The sequence below is a fragment of the Eupeodes corollae genome, chromosome 3 (assembly GCF_945859685.1).
Source record: "Eupeodes corollae chromosome 3, idEupCoro1.1, whole genome shotgun sequence".
In the NCBI taxonomy this organism is placed as follows: domain Eukaryota; kingdom Metazoa; phylum Arthropoda; class Insecta; order Diptera; family Syrphidae; genus Eupeodes; species Eupeodes corollae.
In genome coordinates this window covers 108,578,611-108,606,049 of record NC_079149.1, presented here as the reverse complement: position 1 = coordinate 108,606,049, position 27,439 = coordinate 108,578,611, and the positions used below count along the sequence as shown (strand labels likewise).

Sequence of the window (27,439 nt, the reverse complement as noted above, 5' to 3'; positions counted from 1 at the left end):
AATTTAAACCTTTTATTTCTTCTTGAAAACCACTCGTCCAAAAAATCACCTTTTATTAAAAGAGATTTAATATTAATTCAATAAATTCTGCATACGTAGTGTTGCATAGACACGTCTACGCCACGTAACGTAAGCAAAAGGGTGTTATTTTGAATTTGCTTTTTGTTTTGTTGCATTTCTTGTAAAAATAAATTATTTTGAAAAAAAAAAAATAAAACACAAGTGAGAGTCTCTTTGGTTCTGTTTTGATTTTTCTTAAATAAATCGTTCGTAAAGTTATTTGATTGCTTACTAATATATTAGTCGCCAGTTATAGCTATCATTGAAATTGATACGGACAAAATTTTGAATGGATATTTGACGGTGTTTTCCTTTTATTAGAAATGAAAGTTATATACTGATCAATCGAAAATCACACAAATAATTTGTTTGAGAAAAAAGTGTAATTACGCATTTATACATCTCTAAAACTGTATTTTTCTATTTTTCGGACAGAAATTCATTTTCCTGAACAGCTGATACTTTTATGCTCAAAAGTAAAACTAATCTTTCCACTGATTTGTGTTCCAATTTCAGGAAATTTCAATGACAGATTTCTGTCAGTACAAATTTTTGGTGGCTTGCAATCAGGAAATTTTGTTCAATGACAGAAATTTTTAATGAAAGCTATAAGCGACCTGCCAAAACAATTCGAATGTTTGTTTTCAATGATGAAAACCAATGATAGCTATAACTGGCACCCTCGACTCTTTTGAGGCCACTTATTTAACATCTCTGATGAGGCTCTGATCGTAGTTTGACGCTTGCTATAAGCTAACTACTTTCTGAAATTCTGAAGTGTAAAAAAACACAGACTTCTTAGAAAGATAAACTGGACAATTGATAGAGATGTTCTTTTTTTTAGGAAACTGCAAAGCTATTCAAGGCTTTGCCAATTCAGGACAACAAGACACTAACCTGCTCTTGTCTATATTGGTCAATTAAAAGTGGAAATTATGAATTTTCTTTTGCATTGCCCAAAGAATATGTAATAATGGCTTTTAAAATGTTTTTATGTAACCCTTAGGTCTGTTCTTTTTATAAATATTGTCAAATTTTGTTAAAAACCGTTAACATTGCAACATTGCCCAAAGAATATGTAATAATGGTTTTTAAACAGTTTTTATATCAAATTTAGGTCCGTTCTTTAATTAAGCTCGGGAGTTGAGCTGAAATTGTTGAACTGTCAAAGAGAATGATATGCTTAAGAAACAAGTAATTATTTATTGAAGCTAGGGAGAAAATAACAACTTAAAAGCTTTCAATGGCTGCTATCTTTGCGTTTCATCCTTTTGTTGAAAAAAAAATGAATATTTGATGTAGAATATATTTTAAAAACCTACACCCCCGTATTTATAAAGAAAATATACATACAATTGGTTATTTCTGCTCCCGTGTTTAGGAAAACTACACGTTGTGTAGTTTTTCTAAACACGGGATCTGAAACAATTAATTGTAAATTTGTTTTCTTTATAAATACGGGTCACAGTTTTTATCATATACACATTTTTACTAACTTTCTCAAGCGATTTGAAAGCTGCTTAAATTTTTCTTTCGTTATTCAGTTTGCGATTTAATTTTTGATAATTGGCAATTGTCGTTCCTAAATGATTCTAAAAAATTCCAAAAATTCGTAACAAACTTGAACAATTTCTTTTTTGACATAGCAACATAGCAACAACAGTTGGTCAAAAAGGACCCAGCCTCCTGTATGAATATAATTCTATTTTTTACTTCGAATTACTAACCCATACATTAAAGCAGTATTCACATGAATTCTTAACAAAACGACAGGAGTATAGTTTCTATTTGATTTATGATCCATACTTTTATTTTTCAATATCATATTTTGATAAATTTAAGACAACAAATTTATTCGTCACGAAAAAAATGTAGTTGATACGAACTGTCAAACTTTATTCGCGTTCCACATTATCCACACTCGCAACGAATAAAATTATAGCCCGTAATTAACCTATAAAAACCATCCTTGTTTTGGTTTCGGTGGTGAATGGTGTTCGGCTGTGGCTTCATTCGCGACGAATAAAAAACTCTCATGTGAAAGAAACGTCAAAATCGACGAATATTCGTTCATTCGTTGGTCGTTGGTCGTGCTCATGTGAATAGTACTTTACTGATGGAAAGCAACTCAGTTAGGCACTGTTGTCGGTAAGTTGCAGCGACTTTAAGTCGACTGTATTTAACTTGCTCAATTTGATGCGAAACCTTATTGTTTAAAATATTCCTCAAAAGAGTTTTTCTTTTTAAATTTGACTTGAAAGCCTTTTCGTCTTGAGTAAAATTAACAATACGTTGCCCAACGAAACTACCCACATGGTCACCCTCTTAACGTAAACGTAATGTATCTTTCGATCCACTTTCGTTGTCGTTCTGTCAAAATGGAACTAAAATTATGTGTGGAAAATATGAAACGTGATTGTGATTGTATTGTTAATTGTTATTGTTATTGTGATTGTGATTGTGAACGTGAAAAGACATCCCGCCAAACAAGTCGCAGTCAAGTAATCTAAAATTAAATTAAATTATTTGTGGTTTATTTTATCATTAAACCTCGTGTCAGTATTTAAGTTTTCAACTTAAACAAAATACAGATTGGTTTTGTTACTCTTTTTGTAAGTTATTATTTCTTAAACTAAGTTTTTGAGCAACAATTTCAATTTTGTCATATGTGATTCTGAAGTAGCAATAGAAATTCACCATAACAAGAACAGTTGTTTCTGTGATTTATAGCAAAAGGTTATTTTGTGTGTTATCAAAATAATGAATTTTAGTAAACAACAACATATTTTTATTATTGACAGGGAAACTTAAGTTAATACGCAGGCATTAATGTAAATTGTGGTTATTTGTGTTGTTTGTTTGTGACGTCAATCTACTAAAACGTTCTTTAGCCCTCGAAGTCTTTAATAGCAGCCAGTAAAATAAGCAGTAACCATGAAAACACATTACATTTGGGAAAACTAAATATGTAACATGTTTTTGTGATATTGGTTCGGATATTTTCTTCTGAAGTCGGTATTTTATTGGATTTCTTGGACCTCTTTTTATTTTTAAATATTCACTGTGATTCACATAGGTCCATTATGTAGTTAAGTTGTTATTCCATTTTTGAATTCGAAAATGTGTTATTTCTACGGAATTTCATCACAAAATACGTGGCAGATAGAAAAATTAAAAATAAAGTAATTTCCTTTCTTGTTATGTTGAAAATATGCAGGCTTCAATTTGTTCAATGAAAAGCATGGACCACTGTATGTAAAAATATGTAGTTAGAGTTCTCTTGTGGAAATATTTAACAGCGAATAATTTGTTTGAAATCTCGAATAATAACAAGAAAAAAAAAGAATGTAGGTGGATAGGTACTCAAACTTTCAAATACTTAATATACAAATGAAAATTAGAGAGGATATTTAAATAAAGTTTTAAAATGATTGCTTTAGAACGAAAAGATCCAACATTTATATTGGGGCGACTTTCCATTACCGCAGCACGAATTTCCTTCTGATTTTTTTTTTACAGTTAGGTAGGAGTCTCAATAGAACATGTTTTAAATATTAGGGCGAGGAAACAACTTTAAGTCATAAAAAAAAATATTTTCTTTTTCGGACTTAACCCTACTTTTTTTGTATTGCATTTTTTGAGCCTAAAACAAGTTTTTTTTAATTGATAGCACGGCGTACTAACAGCTAGGTATGTAAGGGGGGGCATGCTGCCCCCCTGCAACCCCCCTGCTTGGGGTCACTATAGGATTTGGGGTGGGTGCGAGTTTGGGTATAAGCAAAGTACTTTTCCATTTGAGCACTAAAATAAAAGAAATTACCAAGAAAAAAAAAACAAGTATGGCAACACTGAACAAAAAACAGGGAAGAAATGTCAAAATCAACCATTTTTGAGTGTTTTGTATGGAAAAAAGTGAACTTTAAAAATTAATTAAAAATAGAAATAAATGTTTCCTCGCTCTAAAATTGCTATAGTTATTATTTATTTGCACATATCTATCGAATAAAAAAAACCGCGAGTCGAAATTCGTGCTGCGGTAATGGAAAGTTGAGCCTTTATATTCTTTTCAAAAATTAACTAATACCTGTGTATAAAATTGAATGTTTTATTTAGTTTGAGGATTTTAAAGGGAGAAACCCGATTTTACTAAAGACCCAACAATACGTCTTCTAATTCTGTTATTTTTCGAATAATAACTGTGGTGACAAAATTACGTTTTTACTTGCGACATATAGGAACTACAGTGGTGGTTATATAAATAGCACACGTTATTGTTAATTTTGATCTTTTATTACATAAAGCTTTTATTGCTTAAATTAAATTTCATATATTTCTTAATGTATTAGGAACCATAAGTTTCTTAGTTTCAACTATTTCTGTAAGAAAATAGAGATAAAAACCACAGTTAGTAAACTTTTGTCATTACAGCTTGGACATTTAATTAGCACATGTGCTATAAAATTTAATTTACCTTTTGATTTCTTTATTTTACTTAATATTTAGTTGGAAAACCCTTGCTGTCAATCCCGGCTTGACATCTTCTTGGCAGACTTTCAACCAATTTTCTGCACCGTGCTATTATGGTGTTGAATACCAAGCATTTTTAAAACTGTCCCACAATTCCTGAAAATTGTTGGGATTTTGATCTTCCAATTGGCGTTCAATGTTATTCCTCAGATTCTCAATCGGGTTGAGACCGGGAGACTGAGCCGGCCACTTCAAAACACTAACAAAATTATCCTCTAAACATGATTTTACTAAACGAGAAGTATGCTTCGGATCATTATCGTGCATAAAACGCCATGTCAAAGGCAAATTGTCATCAGCAGCGTAGGGAATCATATGATCTGTCAATGGTCGCATTCACAATGCTAGTGGCTACGTAGTCAAAATTGAACTAGCTTTGTGAATGCAAAACTACACTACAAAGTTAGTCAATCTGGAACTGTCATATTATTGACAAATGCAAATATGTATATAAAATAAGAAACATTTTTGATTTGAAAACTTTTACTTATCTTTTGTGTTTTTAAATTCAATAAAATCAAATTTAAGACACAATTTGAATGATTTACATTTGTATTTAAATATTGAACTTATTTCATTTTAAATTCGTGTTATTTTACCGAGCAGCTGGTTGTGAAACGTCAAAATCATTCTCCACTAACTTTGTAGTCGATTTTTTTTCACTACGTCGCGTCGGTGGGAAAATTTCAAGTACTTTTGTAGTTAGATTAAGCCAATCAGAATCCCTTGACTACGTAGCCACTAGCTTTGTGAATGCGGCTAATATGTGTTTATAAATATTTTGATCTATTTTTGAGCTTATTTTGACAATTGGGCCAACGCCGCGCCGTCCCAAGAGAAAGCTCCCCACACCATAACAATTCCTCATCCGTGTTTAATTGTTTTGAGAGTGTACTTTGGGTTGTATTGTTGGTTAGGTAGACGCCAAACATATTTTTTTTTCATCTGATCCGAATCTGCAGAACTTTGATTCATCATTCCAGAGCACGTTTTTCCAAAAATTACGAGGCTTTCTTAGGTGTTGCTTAGCAAACTGAATTCTGCACTTTATATTTTTTTTGAGACGAATGGTTTTTTCTGTGATATGCAGCTGTAGTTTGAAATCTTGAATGGGTATCTAACGGTTTTATGCTCTCGGGGTTTCATTAGTTCAAAGCAAAGAGAAACACCGTTATTTTATGAGAAGAGCTGGGTTTTGTATGCAATTCACCATATACAAGGTAAAGTGTGCTATTTACGTGTCCACCACGGTATATGGCAACTTTTGCATTCGTGCAAAATTTCGAACTCGATATTTTAATCAAACATGATATTACGATGGTAGAGAAGTCGAAAAAAGTGGGTCCCGCGATTCCTTCCGGTCTGTTTTGTCTGTCTGTTCACGCTCCTACAGCCTAAACTATTGGGTCGATTGAGTTCAAACTTGGAACTTAAGGTTTTGAGCAGATTCGCGTTAGGTTTACTTAATTTTATTTTTAAGATCAATACATTTTTTTGGTCAAAAAACGATATTTCGAATTTTCTCAAAAACAAACCGATAGATTTTTGTTTTAAATGTTTTCTAAGATTTTATTTTTCAACTCGGCTTCTTTTAATAAGAAAAAAATATTTTTGTATTGCTCAGGAAAAGTACCGCTCGTAGAACCGTTATTTTGTTTCTTAATTTTCTCAGCAACTTATGAACCGATATCAATCATTTTTTTTTCGAATGAGATCTTATATTGAGTAATTTTTTTTCAAAATTGTATATCTCAAAAACGGTTAAACATTTTTTTTTCGAAATTCAAATGTATAGCGTATATTTACAATTACTAAACAACTGCTTACCAAAAGTATTTTTAGAACAGAATTGAAAAAAAATTATATATACAAAATTAATTTTGAAAAAAATAATTTTACTTGTATTAAATGTAACCCCCTCCCATCTCACTGTGCAGGAGCCCGAAAGAGCGCATTATTTTGACAAAATTTTGATTGATTTCCTATCTTTTATCCAAATTAATGTATTTTGTACATATTTATGTATTTTTATAACTTTAACTGTTCTAAATAACAACGATGGCCGTGTAGCGCCAACGGATTAACGAATATGATATTTTTAATCAACAATCTATTTTAAAGTGTCTATCGAGAAGTATTATCTTGGTACCTTTGTATATATGACTTTAAAATATTATTCTTTAAGAATAACGTTGTTTCACACATATTTTACTTGCCTTCGTCTATATAAAAGAATAAATAACGGGTGACCATACAAAGATGCCCATATTTATTTTTGAAATAATTCCAGAACCAAACCCTACTTGGTACAAGTTAAAGAAACGGACCAGAAAGTTTAAAAGCCATTAGGTATGTATTTTTATTAGAATCACTCGTTCAAAGTATAGACATTATACCTATATAGGTATTACGTAAAACCTCTACAGCTACTGCTTACGTGTCACTTCATAACTAAATCCAAAACGGACAAGAGCCTGACTGTATGCTTGTTTTTTTTTTTTAATTTTAACGAACAAAATAAACTGAACGTAATAACTCCATGTTCAAGCTGAAAACTTGTAGGAAAGAAGGAATGTGATTGGATTGTAGTAAGTACCTTTTACTTACCAATAACATTCCTTCATTATAATCATAAACATGTCTTTATCTATCTATTTGCATAAAGCTGAACACCCAATGAACTATCCTTTATCCGTTTAAGACACTTACCTAACTACACAACCAATAGGCGATCGCTTTACAATTTAAGCATATGTTCTTCCTCTTTCTTATCTTCAGAAAATTTATATTCCATCCTGGTTCTTCTAATATGAAATTAAAATAAAGCTATCAAAAGGAAAGAGCTTTCAACGAACTAGTTGAATACACAAACAGTTGTTTACGTTAAGTATGCTTACAAGTATTTTTCATTTCCGGGATGAGTTGTCCTAGGATGAGTTGTGTCTTGGAATGAATCACAAGATTTTTGACAAATCAAATGGCATTTATATCTTTGAAGACAAACTTATTTTACAGGTATATTTTTAAATCTTAGGTACTTTTTTAAACAGACTCTTTGGATAGAGGATCAAGTTCGACCCAGTTGTGCACTTTATTTTCTGTTACACAAATAAAATAATATATATTTTTTTAAGAAATAAGATTTCCTAAATTTGAATCGCGCCTTTAAAATTTTCTATCACATCAGTTTTTTAGAATATGTCCATTTAAAAATGCTAAAAATAATCAAAATCGGGGTTTTAAGCCTAAGTTAAAACTTAACATATCCCTTTATAACAAATTGTATGATGATTTTGCAAATTATTAGATATTGTAAAAATGCTTTATTGCACTTTATGAAATTGTCAAAATTGTTTGGAAAACATTTAATCTCTAACACTGTTTTATTCTCATTTACACAACTATAACAATAGTTTAAAAATGTATGGCCTGCTAGGGTAAAGATAATAATTGAAATATTGATGGTTCTATTTTTTGGTATCTTTTTATGTCTCTGAACATATGTTATGAATCTTTATTTGACTTTATAGGAATTTTTGAGCAAACCTTGAATTAAATACTTATTTTTAGTTAATTTAAACTTTGATTTTAACTAAAATATCTGCTTAAATTTTACAAATACCTGTTTTTAATATTCATTTTATATTTTTTAATATATTCCAAAAACTTTATATAATAGAATTGTTAAGACGATGAACTCGTTTCAAGAACAAATATTATTGTCAATTCTTTTTCTGTGGAAAACCTTTTTAGCACAAATGGTTAAGCATTTCTATTGAGACACGTGTAAGCTAACAACTTACGAAGATTTTTTGAAAATGTTATGAAATACTATAAATATTTCAACTAAATGTCGCTTATAGGTTTGGAAAACCATCAATAATTGTATCGAAACAAAAACAATTCAACATTTATATAACCTCAAAAACCGATGTGTATTCTCAAAAGCCCTAATCGGATCTACCCATCAATTAATACCACCGAATTGGAAGTGTTTTTAAGACCGTTTTGGGGACTTTTCAACTTTGGTATTCTTTATCAAGTCACTTTTACCTAAAACTCCATATGCTGTGCATCCAAGTTATTATAATACTATTTACTCACTTACATTTTATAATTTGACATCGGCGTTTTTGCTTTTAATTTTTTGATAAGTTGTTCAGCTGAATAAAATATTTTAAGCGAACTTTTTTTTTAAACAAAATATACTTAGATTTATGGATATTTTGTATTTACAGAAAATAGAAGATTCATAATAAGAAAAATGGTTGTTCTTGCTCCACCTTATACGTTCTATTGCACAAAACATAATTCAGCTCTTTCCTCTTAACTATCGTTAGCGACAAAATTTTAACTTTACCGAAATTAATCATTTGTAATTATATAATTTTTCTGAAACTCATATGATATCGTTTATCTTGTTCTAGATATGCTAATATTTCAATCCCTTAATTTTTGCAGCCCCAGAAACTGAACATTTAGTAACAGAACCCGCATTAAAAACTTAAAGGCTAAATCATACAAATAATGACGAGTAACTCAAAAACAAGAAAAAGTAGTGTAATATGGGATTATTTCACCCGAATTGATATGTCGATGGCTAAATGTGACGTCTGTGAGAATAAATTTTCATACAGGACTTCAATATCGAATTTAAAAAAACACATTCATAACAAACATCCCAATTTAAAATCATGCGTGGATACTTCGTTAATGTCGTCGTCTAAAAGAGGACCGAAAAATAAACGAGTTTCTTCTTTTGATGAGGCTGTTTCAGAGGAAGATTCATTGGTAAGTTGATTGGAATTAAATGTTTTAAATAAAATTTGTTGTTATTAAATTTTATTATAATAATAATTAATTTTGTATTTTTATATTGGCCAACATCGTATCCAAATATTTTTGAAATCAATTTTTAAAACAAAATGGATACTTTGACAGTTCTCGTGGTTTTCGGACCGATTGGTAAAACATCATGGTCTACATTGTTATGATGGGTTCAAAAACATTCGTTGTGAGTGACTTTTAGTTTACTAAGCTACCTGGAAGAACATTTGAGGAAGTTCAAAACGAGAATATTCTGTTTTTAAGAAGAAAGACTGTACCTTTATATTTACGTTCATCTTTCTTTCGGTTTTGTATATTTAGTATAACAATTGTGCAAATGAGTTTAATTCTAAAACTCTAAAGTGTGTCCATGTTCAGGCACAGGAGTTGCATATATATTTCTGTTTTTTGCTGTATTATCCAATAAAAACCTGACAGGGCTCAGAACAAATTCAGCGTCCAAAAATAAGGTTTAAAGTCCGGATTAAAAGTATATACATGATTCGGTAATAGAAAGGGGAGCGGGTCGAAATGCTGTATTTTAAAATACTGTATGGTCAAAATACAGCATTTCGACCCGCTCCCATTTGTAGCCTTATTTATAGCATTTTGAAATACAGAATTTTGATACACAGAATTTTGAAATACAGAATTTTGAGATGCAGTATTTTGACAAACAGCATTTAAAAATACATTATTTTGAGGTACAGTATTTTAAATACATATCTCAAAATTGTGTATGAGACATTTAGACCTATTCGCTTTTGCTCTGTTATCTTGCTGTTCTACTACGGCTACCAATTAAAATAGCAACAAGGCTGGCCATTTATTTATTTCAATCATTCAGTACAGATTAAATTAGAGCCAGCAATGTCATCAGCGCCATTATACCAAAGACCAAAATTAGTGTTGCTTTTGCATATTGTTGATTGGTCGGTTCTTTTTTATTACAAAATTCTTTAAGTGTCATTGTTACGAATTTGTTAGAATCATTTATTTACGACTTTTGTTAGAAATTGTTGATCTGTCAAATAACTATTATCAAAAAGAGGCTGGGAGAGCGACCCACACCCTTCTCTCGATTTATCTTGCTTAAAAGTTTGTATTTTTTCGTGTTGGGTTAAACAAGTTGTCAGTCGAATTATTCTTAAAAATTTAATATTACCAATAATATTTTTCAAAAAAGAAAAAGTTTAGTATGAAAATCTAGTTTTGATGATATTTAGCCGGAAAAAAAAATTTACCAATTTTAGAAGTATTTCTTAAATTTTTACAAAAAAAACCGCCCACGCAATTTCCTTCAGAGCCCTTTCTGCATCATTCTGCCTTTTTATTTGTATAACAAAAATTATTTAAAGTCGATATCTGTTCTGGTTCTTGAACTATGGATAACAAAAAAACGTCGCTAACGTACGGACGTACGTGCACGCGCACGCACAGACATCTTTCATAAAATCTTTTATTTCGACTCTAGGGACCTTGAAACGTCGAGAAATGTCAAAATTTTCAATTTGACAAATCGGACCCATTACAATAATATAGTTAAAAATGTTCGCACTATTATTACCATGGTTTAAAAATATTTGTCTCATTTGAAAATGATTCGAAAAAATATGGAAAACCTTAATTTTTCTAATTGGCAACCACAAAAAGTTTATATTCTAATTTTTCTTCTAGTTTTTGTCCTGTGTGTTTTTTTTAAATGATTTCATTTCAATCAACCAATCAAAACAAAAAACAAATTATACAAAATATAAATAATAAATTATAACAAAAATGTATTTTCATTGACTCCCTCGAACTTTCACTGAATTGGTATACATTCTTCTCTTCTCATTTAGGAAGTCGTAAAAAGATGTCAGGTCGAGCGTTCCTTCTTCATGATAGTACTATTCAAATATATGTATATACAAAGTGCCTTACCAATAATAAATCGCTAAACACAAGTTTAGGTATCGTTGAGTTAAATTTTAACAGCGAGTTAATTTGCGTGTATACTAATAACCAAAATGAACATCTCTTTTACTAATTAGCTTTGTATTACAAAATCTAATACATTCTCGGTCAAAAAGACAGCATTGAATTGATATTAGTAAAATTTGCAAACATATGTAAAAACAAAAATATTTGATTAAAATTAGATTATATAATATTTAAACTAAAATTATTGAGAGTTCGAAATAATAAATGATTTGAAAATGTTTGAGAGAAAAAATAAGAACAAAACAAATGTTTGAGTAACAATTATTTATTGATGACTTTTTAAAAAAGGCATAGCAATCAAATTCTGCGGTATCTTCCACTAAATCCAGAAAGCGGAAATTTTATAATCGATCTCAGAAGGTTCCATAAGAGGTTTTCCACCACCGGTCTTCCTCTGAGATCGATTAAATTGACTTAAATTGGTTCGCGCCTCCTGCTTGTAGCGGTTCCATCGGTTCCTTACTTATTTCGGCATTAATTCAAAGCCACTTGCCTGATGATTTGCCATTATTTAGCTTATAATTTATAACATACGCAAGTGGTCTAGCTGATTCGACTTGTAGCTCCTTCATTGCCATCTTCCAATTTGACGATCTCCTCCGTTTTAAAATTTTGGTTTTCAGCACTTTCTAAAATGATGGATACTTATCAGAACATAATCACAATTATTTATAAAAACAAGTAGTATTCGACTTTCTTTTTTATAAAATATTGCCACGAACAATCCGCAGACAACAATCGTAACAAATCTCAACTCTTGTGACCCCCAAAGTATTTGTTGGATGCGCTGTCAAAATGACAGTGCAAAGCATGGAGTTTAATTTACTTGTCCGTTTTTAGTTGAGTTTCCCAACAATACAATTTAACTCGGCGTTAGCTCTTAACCTAACTATTAAAAAGTTTATTGGTATGGCAAAACATTTAAAACTGTTGTATATAAATATTCATATATATGAGCAACTGTACTGAATTATTACTTTAAATATCAACTTAATCAAGTTATCAATTGATTTAATATTTTCCTGTTATCAAAATAAAATATTATTCGATTTTCATTTATATTATAATAAAGACGTTTCATAATTGAGTTAAAGGAATCCGCTTTTCATTCAATCCAGAGTTCCAAGACACAACAGTATTGGCGACGAGGATCAATCCAGAGTTCCAAGACACAACAAAAACCCAGTTAAATATTAAAGTGAGCTTTAATTTTAATTATTGTTAAGGCCCAAAACCTCAATACGCTGTTCACGGTGCTGTTTCTTATTTAACGGTACACAACATCTGATATTGACAATAGATTTTAGTTCTGTTTTGTGAAAGATTATTTTTTCGAAATTTCAGAACAGAAACAATTTTAGAATAGCAGAATAACAGATTTTTAGCAGAATAGGCCCAATTAACATAATTAATTTTGACTTTCAGAATAAATTGATAGTAAATTTTTCTTCATTAATGCAAGTATTTTGTTATAAGGAAAATTCGGTATGAAAATTAAATGTTAAAACAATTAGTATGTTCTCTAAAGCTAATTTTGTTTCAGGTACGTAACCTAACTAGGTAGGTACCTCCCTAAAGCATCTTAGACATGAGCTACGAAATGCGAACTGTGGATGTTCGCATATTTTGACTTTTCTTTCACATGAGCTTTATTTCTATTCGCAGACAGCGACAAATGGTCAATTTATAATCACCCTGTTCAACAAACAAAACAAGAGTGGTATAATTTTGAGGTTAAGTTGAGCGCGAACAATTTATTCGTTGCAGTGTGGATGGTATGTGGAACGCGAATAAAGTTTGACAGTTCGTAGCAACCCCAATAAAATCCGTTCTACCAAATTGTTTTGTTTTAGAAAACAAAATAAAAGTTTTATTATCCTAACATAATTTTCAAATGGTTTCTTATAATTTAAATGTGTTTTTGTTTGAAATTGACTTTTTGAAATGTCTTAAATCACGTTTGTTCGTCCATTCGTTCATTCGTTGTTCGCTCTCATGTGCAAGGCCCTTTAATATCAAATTCACTCATCCAACTGTCAGACTTGCTTCAAACGAATGACTACTGCCTTAGACTTAGATGTCACCCTTAATCTTATGTTGATATTAAAAATGTGGTGGAAATTCCAGTTCAAAACTTAAAGGTCTGGAATATAAACCCACACAGGTATGTACATTGTTGACATGATATAAAAAACAAAAACAAAGTAGGTAATTATAAAATTTAAGAATATATACAAAAAACAAAAATTGCGCATGTGCGAAAATTAAAAGCACCAAGCCAAAAACCCATAGAAGTTAAAATGATAAAATGACCCACTTTGCTGAGTAATAATACAAAATAATATACTTTCTGCTACTGAAAACTGAATCCATGATATGAAAAGAACCTATGCCTAACCACACCACTGCCCGTAGCCGTAGTCGCCGCCATAGCCGATATCAATTTAAGTAGTTTTAAGAACTTCATCTATATTTTTGTGGTCAAATGTCTTATATACTCATAGATTTCATACAAAAACAAATCATTTGTATACTAAAATCCACACATGTGAATATTGGTTTGTGAGTGTGAGTCACAAGTCCACATAATGGTATAAATGCAAGTGATGACTGGCCCAAGCCCGCTCTGCTCTCTTGCCCTGCTTAACATGCTTCAGTTTCAATGTGGTGTTATATACCTACGAAAAAGCCACTGCTCTGTTATTGTATTCTCTTGATTGTTGATGCCCGGGGGATTCACAGGGGGCGGTTTGCAGTCAAATACATTTTACATTTTTACAACACACTACAGCTTGTGACTTGTGTGTTGTGTGTAGAATGTACATAAGAGCATAGGTTCACATAACGTTGAATTGTGGGATTATGGCATCAGTTATTTAGTAAATTTTCGTCGTCATAGCTGACCTGAGCTGAGCAGTGTATCGGTACGGTATCACGTTTAGAGAAAAGTGGTGTTGTTGGTTTTCTTGAATTATTTTGATAGCAAGTTTATTGTCTGTGGGTATATTTCTGTGTGTTGCTTCGTGCTTTAATTCCCTTGGTGTTCTTGAACTTATTAAGAGTAAAAACACTATACTCTCTTCCACTTAACACCATTGCCTTTCTTAATGTGAAACTTTTCGATTTTCACCTTGAAGTTCGAAAAATGGAAGACATCACAATAAAATCAGAATTCAGCGATGAAATGCAAATAAATGAAAGCTCCTTGAACTATGATTCAAGCGAAAACCCTGAAATTAAAATAAAGGATGAAAATTATGATGAAACTGATGAATATGAAATGGAACACCAAAGAGAAATAATGGACCACTTAAATGCTGCTGGCATTCAAATGGAAGCCCAAAATAACATCCAGCAATATAATTCAGCCGGTGATGATGGAAGTGAAACTGCAAATTCATATTCAGGAGGAAGCAAAAATCTCATTAAATTATCAAAAGTTAGGGACGGCAGCAATGTGAGGTTTGAATTTACTGCTGGATACCGGCGAAATAGTGTTCTTATATATTTGGTCGATGAAAAACAATTATTCACAAAAAAATACTCCCATAATCATATGGACCGTTATACGTGTTATACAAAATCATGCAAAGCAAGTTTATTATTCGATACTTATTTGAATAAAATTGTTAAATTATATCACACGTTTCACTTGCATCCTGATCAATCGGACGTTTATAAGAAAATGAAAGTCCTAAATGAAATGAAAGATTATTGTTTGACAAATGATGGATCAAATTTAACTACGAAACAGATCTTCGATCGGAAGTGTGATGTCATGAAGGAAGCTGCTCATTTAGTGGAGTACAATAAGATTAAGAGAAATTTAAATAGACTGAAGAAAAGTGCTATGCAAAAACCTATAAGTAATTGTAGTAGTTTTGAGGATATGATGCATGGGATGAATGATTTTGCGGACGATAGAAATAATTCGGCTTCGAAGTGGGTAAGCGATTTTGTGTCATTCTATAAAATTGTTTTGTTCCATTTTCCATTTTACACAAAAAAAATCGATTTTTTTCTTTGCCGATGGAATTCGGTAAAACTAGTTTTAGACAATCTGTCAAATTTTTGCATTAAATTGGTTTTTACTTGATGCGCTCCAAACTCCTAAAGTAAATAAAAATTATCATACCTTCCAGTGTTTGAAATGTTCATAACCGCAGAAATTATCAACCACCAAAGTAAAACTGACAGATAAACCAATGATCGGCAATGTTTATTGTGTCAAATTTGATTTCAAACTAATTGATTTTGCCAAATGGTACGCTTTCTCTTATCAATTGGTAGGTTCACACAACATAAGGGACTTTATTTGCAGTCAACTTCATTATTTGAAAGTGAATTTTGACCAAGGCAACTAATTAGTTTTTCAAGTGTCATGAGTTTCAAATTCAGAACCTTACTTCACACACCTCTACTTTAAGTTTAGAGTAAAAAAACTAACAAAAACATTATTATATACAAAACACCCATCAGGCAGGCAACAAGTCTATCACGATTTGTATTTGGTATTATAAAGAAATATTATTTGTTTCTTTTTCAAGTTGACAAGGAACCCTTTTACACCAAACTTTAAATGAAGTTGTGCAGAAAATAAATAAATCAAAGAGTAAAAAAGTTCAGCATTCATTTTGATGAAAAAACATGATCAACTAAAATTTTGACAGAAGTAGACTTGACTTGAAAGTTGGGAAGATTTTTCTTGACTAACTTTCCAGTCAACTTTCCAATAAAGTTGCCTTAAATGGAAGACACATTTTTGGCAGCTGGCCAATACTAGATACTATTTAGAAACTGGCCTTACTTTCATGTCCCTTATGTTGCCTGAACCTACCCGATGAGAAATTCAATATTTTGACAGGTTTCAAACAAAAAATAAACATATTTGTTTTGCCAATAAAAAACCATTCACCATCTACATATGTACATGATAATTTTTTTAACTTTTTTATCCAGACAAGGAAAGTATTTTAAAATATTACCTTAATGTATCGGGTGTTTTTCAAAAGCTTACATTTTTTTGCTGATAATACAAAACAAAAATATTGTTCGAATGAGTTTTTAAAGGGTTTTCCAATAAAGACTTGACAACTTGTCCCCTCGAGAAACGAACGTCGCTTCAAATCATCTAACGGCTTTAGTTCTTGGGTTGGCTTCATCTTGTAAAGGTGTAAACCAATATTCCTTAAAGCCCAACTATAATAGACTTAACCGAAAGTAAGCTAATATCAAAACCGAACGAAAAGTTAGCAGAAGTTATCGTCAAAACAAAAAGTAACCATAATGGATTCAAGTAACTTAAGCAAATGTCAAACGAAACGCGTTTCAAATTTGACATTTGCTTAAGCTCGAACCATTTAAATAGCTCTTGTGTAATTGTGTGAAAGTTAGCGAAATTTATGGTCCATTATGGTTAGTTACATATAAGGCTGCGTATTGGTTCGTTCCCTTAAGTTGGCTTAAGCTCGGTTAAGACTATTATAGTTGAGGCTTTACACGCCGTCTGCACTGGTAATAAATTCATTGCAATTGAAAAAGCAAACACAGAAAGCAGACATCAGAAGAACTGTCAAACTTTTTAGGGTTGACATTTCACCGCATACTTACGCATAGTAAAGAATGTCAATGGCAAAAGCCCCCATAATAAAATAAATTAAGATTTCAAATGGAACTCGTTGATGTTCCACATTTTATAGAACTGTCCATTTTTCTTTTTTCAAAAACGTAAGTGTTTAATATTTATTTTTTTTAAATGAAATTCATAAACGTCGCGTTAAGAAAATTACAATTTTATTGCCAAAAAGCAAGAAATGAATGATATGCGATGAAAGCATACTTTTTATCGCAATTTAATAGGTCCGTTCACGTACCGTCCTAAAACAGTCCAATTTTACGAAAAAATTCAAAATTTGACCAAATTCTGTTCGCGTACTAAAATTTTCTTAGTTTTTTGTAAAAGAGAGCGCTCACCGCAGAGTAAAATATTTCCCCAACCTACGAATTTTAGCCCAAGAAATTTCTTTGGGCTGATTTGTGAAAAGTGTCAAATTTGATAGAAATTCAAATAAATTAAATAAATGCAATTTATTTGCTGTCACTTATAGAATTAAAAATTCTTCTCCAAAGAACAGCAACAAGATTGCTATTTTCAAGTTTCAATTTAATCAAGTTTTTTCATAAAAAAATAATGGATCAGCATGATGTTGCTTGAAGTTTATGTTGTCTTGATTTATCCATTTTCAAACAAAAAAATTCTAAACACGAAATTAAACGATGGTGTTTTAAAATTTATATTATTTTGACATTTGAAGTGTAGGAAAAACTTGTTCATTTCCCGTTCGCTTACTTTTTTGTAGTTTTTTCTTTTTGTAGGATCTCTTTTTACAAATTTTAGTGTAGAAAGTAAGCGAACGGACCTAATATAGCCCCATTAAAAGCAATTAAAAATCGATAAATAATACAACCAAGAGGGCAGTTGACAGGACCTCTTCTGGAACCGATGATGCCGTTAGCGTCTTAACTGCACCAAATAGTCAATTTGATTGTCTTTGCTCTATAAACCTACAGCAACTTTGCTTATTTAAAAATTCAATTAACTTAAAATGAGCTTCTTCCTAAAATGAACGAAGTGCTTTATGAATTTCGAGGTCTTCTTTTTTTTCAAAGTAAATTTGAATTATTAATTTAGTCATGCTAACAAACTAGACGTGTTTTTTCCGTCGTCCAATTAGTATTCCTATTTGATTGTTTTACTCGCAGTTTAAGTGCATACGATCAAGCATCCTGTATTGTCATAATTCTTGCCTAACGTCTACCAAACCAAAGTTGTCTGAAGTTATCACTGTTTTCTTGAAAATTCGAACTTTTTGTTATTATTCGTTGTTTAGTCGAGAATTTTTAATTTAAAATGCCACCAAAACCAAACAAAAGACACCGTCCTCAACAATAAGGAAGTGACGGTCATTCTTCTCTAAAAGACGCTGAAGTAATGGCTGAATCACAAACACGCTTCAGCTTCGGCTTCACCGAGTTCAGCCATAGGAATTCAATGCATGCTATCACAATGGAGCTTCGACCTCACGTTTCGTTTGACAATCGTAAGGAAAAGAACGTAAGGTAACGTAATGTGACTCCAAACGGAAGCTCTAGTTCAACTTTACTGAACATTTGCTTTGTCTGACAGCATAACAGCTGTAAAAAAATGTCAACAAACAAAATATTTGCTCTTTGGAGGTATGAAATAATAGAAATGTCATTCAAAGCAACCTCGAAGCAGGCCCACCGTAACGCAGACGAAGCCGAAGCTGAAGATTGTTTGTGATTCAGCCATAAGCAATTCAAATGGCATTGCTGACAAGCTGTGGACCGCGTTGAAAAGAGACTGGAGGAGTGGATGCTGACATTCAATAAATCATTCGACAATAAACTTGCTGCCTTAAAAGAACAATTGAATGCTAAAATCCGAGAGAGCTCATCACTTATGGAACAACAACAATATATGATTGGACGACACGGAACGGAGTTAATCTCAATCCTGAAAAAACGAAAGCTCTTCCAATTTCAATAAACAAACCAAATCTAGATAATTTCCCTCCCGTTGTGTTGAATAATTGTATTATTCAATATGTTGCCCAAGTTAGAAATTTAGGTTTGGTCTTTAACAACAGGTTAACTTGGAATGACCATGTCGATACAGTTGTGTCAAAGATTTATGCTTCACTTAGAGGACTATCTCTTCCTAAATCCGTAGTACCTACCCATATTAAATTGAAGCTGGTAAAAGCACTTGTCCTACCTATAATAACATACGGGTGCGAGCTGTTTGCTGATTTTGATTCTCAATCAGCTCACAAATTAAAGGTGGCATTTATTGCAATAGCTCGGTTTTTTTTTGTTTTAACGTACGTAGTTTCGATCATGTCTCTTTTCAAGCTCGTCAGCTTTCAAATTGTGATCTGGTAGCTTTCTTCAAATATCGTTGTTGTATATTACTCTTCAAATTGATTGTTAAAAAGACTCCAAGTTATCTATGTGACAGACTTAACTTTGTGTTTATAGCCGTTCCATTTTATTGCGCTCGTCCACCTTTACGTGTTTGACATCACGCATGCAATTTTTCTTTCATGCTGTTAGACATGTGGAATAACCTTTCCAGTCACTTGGGGTCTAAAATCGAAAACAGAAAGTTTCAAGCAAATTTGTTTTGAATATTTCTCAAACTTGAACTGAACATACATACTTTTAAATTAATCATTTTCAATTTTATTTTCCTTGCGTCTTGATTGAGATAACTTTTAACTAACATGTCTTTTTTTTCTTCTGAAATCTTTAATTCTTTATTTTAGTCCATTTTTAATTTATAATAAATTTTAACTAATTTTTTGATAATTTGATTCTCATCTGTTTGTAAATATTTCTTTTGTTAACTGTATCTTAAATCAATGGTTTATGTCCTGTACTATTTATAAGTTTAACTCGATGTACAGCTGACACACAAATAAATATATATCAAATAAAGCTTTGTTCTGGCGTTATCCATTATAAATTGCCAAATCTTACTAAGTATAAATGTCTTCACAGTTTGACATTCTTAACTGTCAAACTGTCATAGACAGCAACAATGGCTGCCTTCAATCTCAGACAGATAGGGTATCGGAATACCTTTTTGTTAGTGTTTTACGTGTAAAGGAACAGCTGATTTAAAAGAAATAGGATGTCAAACAAAATGAATCCAAAGGTATAAAAGACTTTCTGTTAGATGTAGGTATCTGACAGAACAGCTGTTTCAATATGAGTTCAAAATTTGTGTGTTTGGAAAAAAATTATTAAATTATTAATATTATCCATTGAAAAGTGCAAACTTTATTTAACAATAATTTTGGAAATATAAATCGAAATGTTTGTCTGCTTTTTGTCAACAGCCGCAAGTTTGTTTTTAGTTTTTAGAATTCTTTCTCAAGTATCCAATTCGTTCAATAAAGTATCTCAAAACCCACCTACCTATAGGGTTATTATTTCCAAAAATGAGAAAATGGGGACATTTTGATTAATTTGGGGTGCATTTTAAATCCAGGGAGGACAAAAAGTTATCAGACATTAAATTGTTCTTTTTTCCATTCAGCAACCAAAAAACAATTTTTTTATTGTTTCCAACTTCTAATTTTATTATAAGAAAAAAAAAATGTATGACAAAACTATAAGTACATCCATATGTTTAGACATGAAATAAAATAATTGATAAAAATGAACATCAAGTACAGGTATTGTTGTTTTCATATTAACATTCAGTAATTTAAAGTTACATATGTACATAAGTATAATACATTAGTAAGTCTTTATTACATGTGAGTCCGACATTTTAACAAATTTAATTTTATTTAGACACAAATAATAGAACTGTTTTGAAATGAAAAACGAAGTGACTGATGGAAAATAACTTTTTGCGAGTGAAGTTGGTAACGTTTTGTTAAAAGAATGGATGTGTTCAGCTGTGAACATTTAAATAACTATGATGGAAGTATTCACTTTTTTTAAAATTAAGAATAAAAAAGAGTGGAAAAAGTTTTTGTGATAAAAAATATTGCTTGAAAATAAAAATAATTTGCGGATGTTTAAAAAGGGGAACATTATGCCCCCCTTTCACGTTTTATGTCTTGAGGGACAAAACATCTCGTGAGATCTTAAAGGGGGCAATTTCTCCAAAATGGGGACGAATGCTAACCCTACCTACCTAGGATAGGCTATCCAACGCTAGATTGAAGGCAGTCAATCGATAATTCCCAACTGCTGAAAAAACAATCTATGCAAGCAAAGTTCTTCAAATGTCAAATTTTGTAATTACATCTATCAAAATGCCAACATTTCTGTTTTTATAATCCATTCAATTCAATTGTATTCCATTAGCGTTAAAAAAACAATTTTTTTTTATTGAAATCTACGAGGGGCGTTCAATATATTCTCGGTATCGATATGGAGAAAAATGCGAATTCAATTTAAATTGTTTTTATTTTTCAATATAATCTCTCCTAACATCAATGCATTTGTTACATCTTGAGATAAGCTTGAAACCCTCAAAAAAATAAGTTTCCTCTTTCCCTGCAAAATACCCATTTATTGCCGACTTGAGTTCTTCATCATCCGAAAATCATTTTCCACGAAGACATTTTTTCAAATACGGAAACAGGAAGTAATCACTAGGGGCAAGGTCTGGACTATAGGGTGGATGTTGAATTTCTTCAAAACCACAATCTCGTGCAGCAGCCTTGGAAACTCGGGCCGTGTGAACAGGAGCGTTGTCATGAAGAAGCAACACACCCGCTGCGAGTTTACCCCGTCTTTTCTTTTTAATTTCCTCCCGCAAATTATGCAAAGTGGAAGCGTAGGATTTGGCGTTGATGGTTTCACCTTTTTTTTTGTACTCAATGAGTAAGATTCTCGTAAATGTACCAAACCGCTAAGGAACAAGGAACACCAATGTATCACCCCTCCTAGGGTTTAAATGCAAAAATTAAGGTTTCCTCATTGTCATTTAGCGACAACGTCTGACAGGTCAGCTAGTACATTTTCTTGTAGGAAATTCAAAGTTGTTTTAAAATTCACTGCATTACATTCACATTTATTTAAACATGTATACATACTTACGAATAGCTTTTTGTGTACTTTTTCATGTCGTCGTCCCTTCGAAAATAATAATAATAACATTAAAAAAGCAGCTATAGTTTATTTTTAGAAAGTGCAACAAGTAGCATATAATTTTGTCATTAGGTACTAAATAAAGTACACGTTTGAGTTGTGTGCATTTGCTCTTTCTACCAAAAAGTTTAGTCCCAAAAAGCCTTAATTGTTTTATGGTCCATAACACTTGTTTCAAATATGATTGCTTTAAAGAAACGTCCTTCGTTTTATGGTACAAATTAAAATTCAATTAATTCTCTGAGATAAGATTTTTATTTGGAATCCTAAAGAATCAATAACTTGCCTTAAAAATATCTTTTATTCGAATGAAAACAAAACATTATTGCAAATTCGCAACTACGTATGCGCATACCTAGACCGGGTTGAAGAACATTTTTTTGTATGTCTTATCAAGTGGTAATTGCACAAACTTTCAAACATTATCATAGATTTAAATATAAATAGAATATTAATGAGCCCTAAAGCCTTCTCCACTTAACCTGGTTTTTGTATGAGAAGAAAAAAATAATCACATTAACAACATAGTTTCTTCAGTCCAACGCAGAGTCTAGAAGTCGAAGAAGGTGCAATTTTTAGTACAAGAATATTATAATTATACCTGATAATTTATTGGAATACTCGGAGTTCATAAAATGTCATCGGTTATCGGTGGTTCGAAAGCGTTTTGGACAGATTTCATTAAAACCTACGAATCTTTGCCAGTTCTTTGGAATATTAAAAGTGAAGTGTATAAAAATCGGCAGTTAAAAGATGAAGCCTATGAAATACTTGTTATGAAATTACAAAAAATCGAACCCAATGCAAATCGTGATATTGTACGAAGAAAAATTAATAGTTTAAGATGTAGTTATCGGCGAGAATTGAATAAGATCAAAGAAAGTCAGGAAAATGCGGTTGTGCCGGATTTGAATGGATTCTATCGAACTTCGCTGTGGTATTTTGAGTTGATGTCATTTTTGAATAATGACGAAAGTTTTCGTGAGAAGAGTTTTGTTAAGTCCAGATTGGTAAATAAATGACGTTTTGCTTGACGTTTGTAACAAATTTTGTTTTTTGAAAAATAAAAAAAAACTGATATTTGCAAAATATTTACAAAGGAAACAAATTTAAATTCTTCGTTTTTGCTAAAGTTTTGTATTTTAAATTTTGGGCGGTATATCAGCCATAATTGAAGTAATGTTGGTTTTTGAATGAGTAGAGATCGGGGATAAAATTAAGATTGTTAAATCTTGGCTCCTAATTCTATCGCTAAAACTTGAAATTACTCGACCAGGCAACCTCTCACGCTCGTGCAATAAAACCAAAATTCGTCGTGATGTGTAACTTGCTGAACACTTTTTGAAGCCACATAACGTCTGATCTTCAGTACGATCATCAGCAACGCTTGTCGGAGCATTTTTTATACTTACAGATGCATAACAATAACGCACAGGTTTTTTATCATCCATAACTCGCCATTCTCTTAAAATATCGTGACAATTTTAAGGATTGGTTTGTTGTAAGCGTCATAATTTTCAACTAAAATTTTGTCAATTGAAATGACAGCTGAGTTTGACAGGTGTCTAATAAATGACCCTGTTGTCTTTACAGTGTAAATCAAAATCAACCCTAAGGTTGACTTTCAACTAACCTCATTTATAGGGTTTTCCATTGGTAAATTCTGACGTCCTTTAAAAATTGATTTTTTTGTGTGGCAAATGGAACACGATTAGAATTGTTTGTATTAGTGTAAGTTCATGTATGTGTAAACGAGCGCGTTTGAGCTGTTAAATTGCCAGATAAATATTTTTTATTCATTTTATTGGTATTGTTGCAAAGAGGGGTAAATTTGACAAAAAATCCAGATGTGAAGATTTGATCTTAAATCAAAAAAAAAGAGGCTGGGATGCGACGCACACTTATAACTTCCCATCCCGTCTGTCGATTTGTCTTGCTTAAAAGTTTGTTTATATGTACTCGTATCAATTTTTACCAAATTTGCGTACCATTTTTTGTAGATTTGTATTTTTTATGAAAAAACGGACTGTTGGATTTTTATATAAAAATTACTGAATATCGAAAACAATATTTCTGTGAAACAAAATAAGTTTGAAGCCAATTTTTAATTTTTGAAAAGCTATTTGAGACGAAAGTAAATTTTTACCAAGTTTTAGTATTGTTTTTTTATTTTTTGTAAAAAAACTGTCAATTAGAATTTTTTCAAAATTTTACTGAATGTTGACAACAATATTTTTTGAAAGATAAAAGTAGTGTAAAGCAAATATCTACAATTTTTGAAAAGATATTTGAGTCGAAAATCAATTTTTACCAACTTTTATACATTTTTTTTTAGGTTTTTATTTTTTTGTAAAAAAACTGTCAATTCGACTTTTCTCAAAATTTGTCCTAATGTTGAAAACAATATTTCTTATAAGTCAAAATTAGTTAGAAGCTATTATCTGAAAGTTTTGAAGAGATGTTTGAGTCGAAAATCATTTTTTACCAACTATTGTTAATTTTTTTCGGTTTTCATTTTTTTGTTAAAAAACTGTCAGTTCGATTTTTTTCAAAATTTTTCAGAATGTTGAAAACACTATTTCTTATAAGATAAAATTTCAAATTTTTGAGAAGATATTTGAATCGATACTCAATTTTTACTAACTTTGAGTAATGTTTTTTATTTTTTATAAAAAAACTGTTAATTCGATTTTTCTCAAAATGTTATCAGATGTCAAAAACATTATTTTTCGTTGCACAAAATTGCTTTGGAGATGAATTCATATTTTAGTCGTAAAATTTTGGAGGTGACAAATTTTTTTTTCAGTTTTTTTGATTTATAAAAAAAACCGTTAAATGGATTTTTTCAAAAAATATAATTCTATGATATTACGTTACAATATATTATATAAAATTTAATTCAAGACTCTAGCGTTTTTGGTTCGTAAGATATTTGGGTTAACCAACATTTTCACCTTTTTTCCAACTGCTATGGTAAAAAAACCACCCACGCAATTTTCTTGAGAGCCCTTCATGCTTCTTTATGCCTCATAATCTGTATAACAAAATTTATTTGAATACGATATCTCTTCTGGTTCTTGAGCTATGGACGACGAAAAAACGTAGCGAACGTACGGACGTACGAACGTACATACACACTCACGCACAGACAATATCTTTCTAAAAATCTTTTATTTCGACTCTAGGGACCTTGAAACGTCGAGAAATTTCAAAATTTTCAATTTGACAAATCGGACCCATTACAATAACTTACTATGGAAAGTTAATAAATCAATCTATTTTGCGGAAAGTAAAAACAGATTGATTTATTTTGTCCAGGGAAATTAGTTTCCAAAGAAATGTAATTATTCTACAAATTTAAAGTTTAAGTTCATAGTTGATATGTAAAATATTTTAAATTCAAGTTATCTCTTTAAGTTAAATAATAAATATATTTCAAAATTTCTCAAGCTCTTTTTTAAAATTTTGATTTCAGGATACAAAAGACCGGATACCTCCAGCAAGAGTCCCATCACCCCCAGTGTCATCAGATGGAGATTCAAAAGAAGCTTCAAACGCAGCACCATCAGCTCCATCAGCTCCAAATTTTACTGTTCAAATACCAGCAAAAAAGTCCCAAACCCAACCGCCGCCGTTCAAAAAGATCAAACTTACCCATCAGGAACATGATGCACCATTCACCGAGGGTTATCTAGAAGATGCAGTTCCTTCATTTCAATTGAAAACTTCAAACATCAGAAAATCTCCACCTCCACGACCAAATCCCCGTATTTACCAGGACGAAGGAAGTCACATTTGTTCTTCATGTCCATGTGTAGCGGCCCAAGAAAATGAATATGATAAAATTGGCAAAGCATGGGCGTCCGAATTGAAATTAATGTCTAAGGAACAGCAGATATTTGCTAAGCGTGCAATTGCCGAAATTATATTCGAGGGACAGTTGGGTGGTTTAAGCCGACATTCTGTACTAATACGTCAAGATAATCCAACAAATGAAGGTGAACCATTTGTAATCCATGAAAATGCGGAGTTTTTATTTGAAAAATCTTCACAACATTCAACCGGGGTTTGAATTAAAATATTCAATGACAATAAATGTACATTTGTATGTAACTTTCTTCTTCCTAAGTAAAAATATTTGTGAATTATCTATTTTGTAAATAAAACAAAATAATTAGTTGAATTTTAATTTTTGTTTGAAAAAGCTATACAATTATTTTCAGTATTTTGCTTTGTGGGAGATCATGAAGAATGTACTTTTTGAAATGTCTGAAATGCTTCTGGCCTTTGGTTTTGAAATTTCTCCTTTTTCAGTGAAGTAAAATGAAAGTTTAGATTTTGAAAAAGCTGATAAAGTTCATTTCTTCAATACGTTATTAAAAGTGGTAAAAGAAAGGTTCGAATTGTTAATACCCGTAGCTGAGTATGGCCTTGTAAATTTTGTATATTCTAACAACGAAACGTTTCTAATACTTACGCTCAATAATTGGGATAAGGTATTTTTTTTAAATAAAAAGTTAGGTAAGCTACATAAAATAATTAAAATAATTTCTTTTATTAAACTGTATTTCAATATTTTCTTTTTAGTGACTTAAATTTTTCTTACCATACAAAGCTTGAATAGCCAAAATATCATCTTCGTGAAGTTTGAATTCCGGATCGTAACCTCGATACATTGGAGCCATTATGGCTAATTTATTATGAGAATGACTTAATCCAAGTGCATGACCAATTTCATGTGCTGCCGTTTGAAATAAATTAATACCACGTTTTTTACCAATTGTCCAAAACTCGCTAATATCAAAATAAACATCCCCTCCAGCATTGGGAAAATAAGAACGTGCCACAACTTTACCAGGTCCATCAAAAGGATCATCATTTTCTGTATTTTCAAAACTGTAAGATAAATAAGAAATATGTACATACACACACAGACAAGTTATTTATGCAGTATTAAAGACTGAAAACTTCACCTGATATCAATATGAACATGACCATTTGATTTTGGAGTAAAATTTAAAAAGCTATATTCACTCCATAAATTGAATGCTCTTGATATTTCTGCATCAACGTCTGATTTTTTAAGTTTCTTTGGATAGTTTTTTATTTTATAAGTTAAATTTTTATCCCGCCAACGTGAACCGTTTAAAACATATCTTTTGGATCGATTTAGAATTGGACATCGGGTTTTGTTTCTAACTATCATTTGAAGTAATACAGAATCATTCAGATGGTCTGTTGGTGGTTTTGTGTTAGGAAGTTTTTCAATGATTTGTTGTGTTTTAAGGAACTCGTTGTCAGGTGAAATGTGTGTGTTATTTGAATTTGTTAAATATTTCTGTAATGA

At 31.2% G+C, this 27,439-nt stretch overlaps 2 protein-coding genes across 3 annotated transcripts; one reads left to right on the top strand and one right to left on the bottom strand.

The window, feature by feature from the left end:
- Positions 1–14,307: 14,307 nt before the first annotated feature.
- Positions 14,308–26,275, top strand: LOC129952582 (uncharacterized). Of its 2 annotated transcripts, none has more exons than XM_056065239.1 (2): positions 14,308–15,343; positions 25,568–26,275. In XM_056065239.1, exons 1-2 carry the CDS (start codon positions 14,543–14,545, stop codon positions 26,162–26,164), a joined length of 1,398 nt encoding a protein of 465 aa, XP_055921214.1. In that variant the 5' UTR covers positions 14,308–14,542; the 3' UTR covers positions 26,165–26,275. The 2 variants fall into 2 exon arrangements, with proteins under 2 accessions (XP_055921214.1, XP_055921215.1); XM_056065240.1 differs by lacking the exon at positions 14,308–15,343 and adding an exon at positions 22,629–23,102.
- Positions 26,276–26,630: 355 nt separating this feature from the next.
- LOC129952041 (matrix metalloproteinase-19-like) lies at positions 26,631–27,439 on the bottom strand. Its single transcript, XM_056064466.1, has 2 exons — positions 27,066–27,439; positions 26,631–26,988 (listed from the first exon to the last, which is right to left on the bottom strand). Exons 1-2 carry the CDS (start codon positions 27,296–27,298, stop codon positions 26,676–26,678), a joined length of 546 nt encoding a protein of 181 aa, XP_055920441.1. The 5' UTR covers positions 27,299–27,439; the 3' UTR covers positions 26,631–26,675.